At 34.4% G+C, this 8,964-nt stretch overlaps 1 protein-coding gene across 1 annotated transcript; it reads left to right on the forward strand.

Moving 5' to 3' along the window:
* Nucleotides 1–2,340: 2,340 nt before the first annotated feature.
* LOC135670960 (arabinosyltransferase XEG113-like) lies at nucleotides 2,341–5,404 on the forward strand. Its single transcript, XM_065178766.1, has 4 exons — nucleotides 2,341–2,689; nucleotides 3,473–3,712; nucleotides 3,800–4,005; nucleotides 5,252–5,404. Exons 1-4 carry the CDS (start codon nucleotides 2,341–2,343, stop codon nucleotides 5,384–5,386), a joined length of 930 nt encoding a protein of 309 aa, XP_065034838.1. The 3' UTR covers nucleotides 5,387–5,404.
* The last annotated feature ends 3,560 nt before the right edge of the window (nucleotides 5,405–8,964 follow it).

Here is an 8,964-nt window from a genome sequence, read left to right on the forward strand (position 1 = left end):
ACACATACAACATATACACACAAACAAACTCACAGCACATATATACACACAACACATATATACATAACAAACAAAACACAACACCAAATAACACACACACATACAACACAAACACACTCACAATACACACAACACACATTTTACCATCACTCTCCTACCATATTTTAGATCTATAATAAAGGTTTATGTTTTTGGATGATTTTATCATATAATGTAATTTCTCAAGTAGACAAATCATGAATGCTAACTTATTTTACCATCACTCTCCTTTCAACATGAGTTTATTATTTGATGTTTCTTCTCAAACCTCATCTTGAAGCACTCTTTTTATTCAACTCAAGGTTTACTATTACATACAATTTTTTCCTTTTTTATATTTTAGATCTAGGACAAACGTCTGGGTTGGCCCAGAATGTAACTTTCTGCATCTATATAAGTCTTTTTATTATTAGATGTCAAAATTTATTTTAGTGTCATATCTCGATCAAAAGTTTAGGTCTCCGAACTAAGTGGAGTTGGGTTTTGGGTGTTTTAGGTAAACTAAGCCAGGTTCAACATGTCTAGCTTCCTATCAAGTGCCAAGAGAGACTTATCCAACTTATTGCATTTTCTAGTATTTATCATGATAAGGATTAGTATGATCATGATGATTTATTAGACCTCTTTAGTTCACATCACTAGTCATGACCAGTGTGATGACTGATGACTGTGGTACATATCTAGGGAGTGAGGGTGGGTGAGTCACATCTGTAATTTGTATTTAGTTACAGTGTTTCGTAAATTATGTGTGACTTATTGTATTTTCAGACATTTATCTTTTTTGAAACAGAGAAAGCTTCATTGAATCATTGCAAGAAAGTTACGACATTCTCGCCTAGACCTTCCCAAAATTTTCACACACTTTAGGTTATAATTGGTAACTTGCAAGATTATTTTCTCAAACTATATCGCATGCTAAGACGGTTGTATTTGGAAATATTTTAAAAATGTTAAAACCAAATGGCATTCTAATGGTTGTTCATAGGTGCATGAGTTTCGTTTGTCTTTTTAGATCTACTAACACGTCTTTGTCTCATGTGGTTGACTATACTTGAAAGAAGGCATCCATACCGGATCTCGTTGTATTCCTTAGACTTCTGATTCCATGTCTTCGATGAAGTTTCTCTGGATACGCAGGATTTATAGCGGAATATGATAATACATATTTTCGACTCTAGCCATATCACCACTCGCGTCCTTGCCACATCAGCTTGAGGGAGGACTTTCACACACCAAGACAGAAGCCATGCCGAGGCACCCGTCGGTACGTCCCGTCTCGGAAGGCTCAGGACGGCGCGTCGCCTGGCACCGTTCCGCGTATTCCGGGACGACAACCGTACGAAGGTACCACCTCTCCACTCGGGATCGATTGTCGTGCCAAACCCGTGTATAGCCGATCCTCGCATAAGTAGTATAAAAGCCTCTGACCGACGTCAGGCTAGGGGAGGATAAAAAATAACACACCACATATATAACACACAAAGACACATACATAATACACATACATACACAACACACAACACATACACATATATATGAACACAACACACACATCAAACAATACACAACACTCACACACACAAAATATACACCTACACTCATACACAACACACCACACAACAAACACATAGAACTTATAACACACACAACACTCACATGCATAACACACACAACACTCACACGCATAACACACACACACACACACACACAACACAACACAATACAACACACACACATCACACAAACAACACACATACACATATACAACTCATAACACACACAACTCAAATTACAACACCTACTACACATACAATATATATATATATATATATAACAAACAACACACAACACAATACAACACACACACATCACACAAACAACACACACATATATCACATACAACACCTACTACACATATAATAAACAGCACACACACACACAACTCAAATTACAACGAAAATTACAAGAGGGCTTGTGAAATTATTTTAAACAAAATTTTTTAATTTATTTTTTAAGGATAAAATTATATTTTATTTTGAGGATATAATTTTATTTTTAGAATAAACAAAATTATTTTTTATTTTTTAATGGTAAATTTATTTTTTAAGGATAAAATTATATTTTATTTTTAGCAAAAATTTTTTAATTTTATTTTTAGGATAAACAAAATTTAAATTTAAATTTTTAATTTTATAATAAATTTTTATAATATATAAATTTATAATTAATAATGTTAAGATAAATAAAATTATTTAATTTTATTTTTATAATAAATATAAATTTTTATATTTAAAAATTGAGATGCTAGATATTATTAAATTCAATATAAATAATCCCTTCGCAGGGCTTCTCGCTCGGCTGAAGGGTTGCCGGCTGTTAAAGGGTTCGCCGGCTGTTTGCCGGCTGTTAAAGGGTTCGCCGGCTGTTAAAGGGTTCGTGAACGGCTCTTCCGCCGAACACTCTTTCAGTCGTCTGATCGCATTCTTCCTTCTAATGGCGACGTGCAATCCACTGTTTTTGGCGATCTATGCCACGATTGTTGCTGGTATTATCTTCTGTACTTTTGTGATTCTCTCCTCGGTCTATACTTCCTCACCTGCAGCCGGCGCCGGCGATGGAGGAAACGAAAAATACTTCCCGTCGCCGAAAGGTATCCGGTCAAATTCTTCTTCTTTTTCTTCTTCAATCAGTCTTATTGTTTCGATGCTGTGTATCTTTGTTCCGCAAGATTAGGATAGTCTTGGTTCTGCTCTCATAGATTTGTTCCGCAATACCGAAGATGAAAGTCTGTAGGGCATGTAATATGTTAGTAAAAGGTCGTTTAGTTATTTCTACCTTTTCTGTAATAAATACTGTTGAAATACAAGCATAGATTTCTGCGAACCCATGAATGGATCTTCAGTGGCTTGATTGAATACATACTCAATAAGAAATCACGTCCCCTGAAATGTCTCTGTTGTTGCTAAGCATCACTCTAAAGAGTGAATGCTCTACAGTTTGGCATTTTTTTGCTTATTCAATGGGGCTTAGATGCTATTATGATCAATAAAGCTTCACTTGGATAAATATATGTTGTTAATTTACAATGACAAGGACTTGATTAAATTAGTACAAAATTAATAATTTCTGCTACCTCTGCTTTGATTATTAATAATAATTTCTACCTCTACTTAGATTTTCACCATTCTATGTTAGGCTCTTATTAGATTTGTCTTAACATACTAAAGAAAGGCTGAAGAGGAGCTATGCTGTAATTAGATGTTAGGCTCTTATTAGATTTGTCTTAACATACTAAAGAAACGCTGAAGAGGAGCTATGCTGTAATTAGATGTTAGGCTCTTATTAGATTTGTCTTAACATACTAATTTTGAATTCTTATACCTTTTCAGTAGCAATCTGAGTAAACCTAAGAAGCTTTTTTTTTTTTTGACAGTAACCGGAACACCAAGGCTGCAAAGAGAGCCTTCGGACATGTTCACAAGAGCCATATGGGATGTGCCTGTTGATAGTAAAATGCCTGATATGAAGTCGTTTCTACTAACCAAGGAGATGGTGAAGCACCGTGCAAAAGATAATATCATCATTGTGACATTTGGGAACCATGCATTCCTGGACTTTATCTTGAATTGGGTCAAACACCTAACGGATCTTAATATTTTTAACATTCTTGTTGGTAAGTCAAGCACCTCTTAAGCAACATTAGATTCATATGTACAAAAAGTTCACAAAACACTTATCTGAGTTCTCTTTTTGGATATAGGTGCTATGGATACCAAATTATTGGAGGCTTTGTATTGGAAAGGGATTCCTGTTTTTGACATGGGCAGCAAAATGGTAACAGTAGATGTTGGGTGGGGATCTGCCAAATTTCACAAAATGGGAAGGGAAAAAGTATTGTTGATAAATGCTCTCCTACCTTTTGGTTATGAGTTACTAATGTGTGATACAGATATGGTTTGGTTAAAGGTATACACCAGTTTCAATTCTGTTATTTTTGATCTGATAGTCCATAGGTGTAGAATGTCACAACATTATAACCTTTCTTGGATCTCATCAATAGTTCATGTTTTACTTATTCTGGTTATGCTAAAGTTTAGATCTTGATGTCTGTCTTTGTTATCTGAACTTACAGATGTTCTCTTGTACCTTCTTGTATGTAGCACCTAGCACAACTTATAATAGTTTCATCAATATAACCTTCTGTAACCTAATATAAGCAAATGTTCCTGCACACGTGAAGTTTTATACCTTGGAGACTGTATGTGTGTTCTGGGGATCAAACCATATATAAGACCTACATGTTTAATCTATACTTATCTTTCCTATATTACAGACTTTTCATATATTAATTGTTACTGGAGACATGATTTAAATATGGTTGCCATTTCCAAATTTATGGTAGCTAATTTTTGGAAACTCGAAAATTTTACCATGCTACGAGAAATTAGCATCACCCAGGCCAATTCTGACTATTTTATGATATAAACATAATTTAAATTGACAAAGTTAGAAATAACTTGAAATGTGTATGGAATATGTTTGATGGAAACTTCAAATTACTATGTATATGTACATTTCCTTTTAAGATAACCTAGAGGGTTTAGACCAATCTTGATATAACAAAAAAATTAGGATATCGTGCCTTTAAATCTTCAATTGAGTGAAAAGAAGTGACGGAGTAAGGATATGGATGAACATATGAACGTAGAAAATACTATGGATTGTGCACCTTGCTACGTCACAAAAGCTTCTTGTAGCATGGTAGGTCTCCTCCAAATGCACACTTTAATAAGTGTTCTTAATAATGTAAATCGTAATTTTAGATTAAAAATAATTAGTGCAATACACGAGTTCTAGTTTGGAATGTTGGATTCCTCTTGAGGATGCAAGATGATTTTAAATGGAATTACACGTCAGTATCAGGAAAACTGGCTTTCCAAAGCCCAAGCTCTATCTTTTGGTCAATTCTTGTTCTTGTATGTAATGCAGTTAGAGTAAGAATGAAATTCTCTCAATGTTTATCAAGCTTTGCAAGAGTTAAATCTTTCCTCGGACTTACCAGGATATAAGCAAATTTCTTTTGTTGATTTTCTTGGCCCAACCCGTCCTTGAATTATATCTGTTGAATTGGATAGTTCACTCAAAGCATTCTTTACTGTTTTTTCTTGTTTCATATTATAAATGATTTAGTATATGTTTTTGCTTGGAACAGAACCCACTTCCATATTTTGCTCGTTTTCCTGAAGCAAGCGATCAGATTAGACCGTTTTTGCTTGGAACAGAACCCACTTCCATGTTAACATCAAGCGATCAGATTAGACCAACAACAACTGATGACAGTTTGTAAGTCTGGCAGAATGGTATTTTCTACTAACGTCAACGAATCTTAATAATAAGTAATAACCACACTAGCTGGTACAGATATATTAAACATTCTTGATTTTTTTTAATATGCCAAGTTGTACTGATATAATAAGATTCTGGTATGGGTACCATTACTTGTACTAGTATCTAAAATGTTTGACCTTATCATGTACACAAATTTTTACACATAATCTTCTTTCCTGTAGCAAAAATTATCTCGATAAACTACTCGGTAGGTCCTTTATAATTGGGCATAAGTAATAAAACTGACATTCTGTTTATGACTCATTTCACAATCGAGTGAATCTTAGTTAGTATTATCAAATACATCATCTTAGTTACTTTTTAATTGTTAGTGATAATGGTTGTTCAAAGATATCAAACAATGTTGCTGATGTCAGGTTCTATGAAGGAGCCTATAAACTAGACTGTAGAAAACTTGGTGTTTAAGTTTGCATATGTCCACATGGCTGACACATGTTGTGGCAAAATGGCACTTGTCTTGGTGGCACGCAAGGTGCAAGCCAAAATGAGGTTAATACACAGCATCTGCACTTTCATTTCTTTCCTTAACCCTTTCTTAACGTTCTTTAAAATTTTATTTAATCAAAATTTGACTTTGATAGTTTTAGGATCGTTAATTAATATTTTCCCCTTCTATTGTTTATAGTAACTACTGCCTATAATATTGGAATATTTCATTGGCGTCCCACTGATGCTGCAAAAAGGCTAGCTAAGGAGTGGAAAGATATACTTTTTAAGTGATGACCTGAAATGGGACCAGACTAGCTTTAATGATTTGTCCACCAAGTTTTAGGACCATCACTTGAAGGAGAAAGTGGACTTTTTCATGCTTATGATGGGACCCTTAAGCTGGGTCTTTTGCCAGCAAGTATATTTTGCAGTGGGCACACATACTTTGTCCAAGTAGTTCCTTTTGATGGTCTTTGTAGCTGTTAATTCATTGTTGCTCATCCAATTGTGGTTATGGTATAGTATGTTGTATGTTATTCTATGTTTTAAAGCATATAATTATAGTAGTTATGTGTCAATTTGAATTAGTTTGGGGAGTAATCCTACTAACTCAATTAAAGGCCAATTGAGCTCGAATCAGGGCTGATTTGGGCCGGATAGATGGTCCACTTAGAGCCACATCAAGCGATGACACCACCAAGGTAAGCAGTGGAACCGCTTGAGACTCGATGCCCCAAGCGATCTAGATGGTGGTACTACCTAGACTAGGCGGTGGTACCATTGGCAGTTAATGTTGTTAGGCGGTGGTACCGATAGAGCTCAATCTCTGAGGCTCTATCAAGTGGTAGTATCGCTCAGACTAGGCAATGGTACCACCAGTGCAGGGGTGTCAATTACCGCCTAGAATTGACAGTAGTACCGCCAATATCTCGAGAATCCATGATGAGACCTTTTTTGACTTCATTTTTTAAGTCACTTGGGGCCTATAAATACCTCACTCATCCCAACTCGGATCACAAAGATCCTGAACAAAAATTTGAGTGAAAACGTTATTGCAATTCCTTAATAGCACACACATACACATACACACATAACTCATAACAAACACACACTACACACACATAGCATACACACAAACATATACAACATATATAACACACACTATACACAAATAACATATGCACATAACTTATAATAACACATATACTACACACACAACTTATAACAACACACTACACACACAAACATAACAACACACAATACATACACACACAACATAACATAAACACAATACACATACATATAACACACACACACACACAACATAACACAAACACAATACACATACACATATAACACACACACACACACACATAATATATACAATATATACATACACAACTCATAACAACACACAACACACACAACTCATAACATACACAACACACATAATATACTCAACACACACACACATAATATATACAATATATACATACACAACTCATAACAACACACAACACACACAACTCATAACATACACAACGCACATAATATACTCAACAAAACACATACACACATAACTCATAACACATATACAAACAACATACACTACACACACATAACATACACAAAACACATACTCAATACACACATGTACACAGCTCATAACAACACAAACGACGCACATCACACACATCGCACACACAACACACACACAAACAATACACACACATAAACATACACAATACACATGCACATATACCACACACAACTCATAACACTTACACACATACAAACAACACACAACACACAAACAACATACACAACACAAACATACATATAACATACACAACATACATATCACACACATAACTCATAACACATAACATACACACATAACTCCTAACAACAAACTACACACAACACATGCACACATAACATACACAACTAATAATACACACACTACACACACAACACATACACACATACACATAATTCATAACACACACACACACATACACACAGAACTCATAACACACACAACACACACACACACACGCACAAAACACACACAATACACACTACACATACACACATAACATACACAACACACATATATATATCACACACAACTCATAACGTGCATACACATAATATACACAATACACACATAACTCATAACACACACTACACATACAAAACTCGTAACATACACACAAACAACATACACATAACACACATACATAAAATACACAACAAACACACAACTTATAACACACACTATACATAAAATAAACATATACACAATAGACACAACACACATAACTCATAACATACTACACACACGCACACATAACATACACAATACACACACACATAACTCATAACACACATATACAAATAACATACATACAACTCATAACATATACACACATATAAACAATACACATCAAACACACCTCATAACATATATATACACAACTCATAACATATACACACACACATAAACAACACACAACTCACATAACACACACACATACAAATAACATACTATACACACAACTCATAACATATACACACACAGCACACGAACAACACACACTACATACATAACTCATAACACACACATAAACAACACACTACACACATATAACGTATAAACACAACTCATAGCATATACAACACACACATACACACAAACAACACACACAACACGCATATATACACACAACTCATAATATACACACAAATAACAACGCAATATACACACAACTCATAACAATACACACTACACACACATAACATACATAACACACACATCACACACATACACACAACTCATATATATATATATATATATATATATATATATATATATATATATATATATATATATATATATATATATATATATATATATATATGAACACAACACACACATCAAACAATACACAACACTCACACACATAACATATACACCTACACTCATACACAACACACAACAAACACATAGAACTTATAACACACACAACACTCACACGCATAACACACACACACACAACACAATACAACACACACACATCACAC

The sequence above is a fragment of the Musa acuminata genome, unplaced genomic scaffold (genome assembly GCF_036884655.1).
Source record: "Musa acuminata AAA Group cultivar baxijiao unplaced genomic scaffold, Cavendish_Baxijiao_AAA HiC_scaffold_1137, whole genome shotgun sequence".
Taxonomy (NCBI): Eukaryota; Viridiplantae; Streptophyta; class Magnoliopsida; order Zingiberales; family Musaceae; genus Musa; species Musa acuminata.

What these genes read in the sequence shown, in the direction of transcription:
- LOC135670960 (XM_065178766.1), top strand. Translation starts at nt 2,341, where the DNA reads ATGCTAGATATTATTAAATTCAATATAAATAATCCCTTCGCAGGGCTT. An exon ending in ATACTTCCCGTCGCCGAAAG is followed by an intron (nt 2,690 to 3,472) that starts GTATCCGGTCAA and finishes TTTTTTTGACAG; the next exon opens with TAACCGGAACACCAAGGCTG. An exon ending in CAGATATGGTTTGGTTAAAG is followed by an intron (nt 4,006 to 5,251) that starts GTATACACCAGT and finishes TGCTTGGAACAG; the next exon opens with AACCCACTTCCATATTTTGC.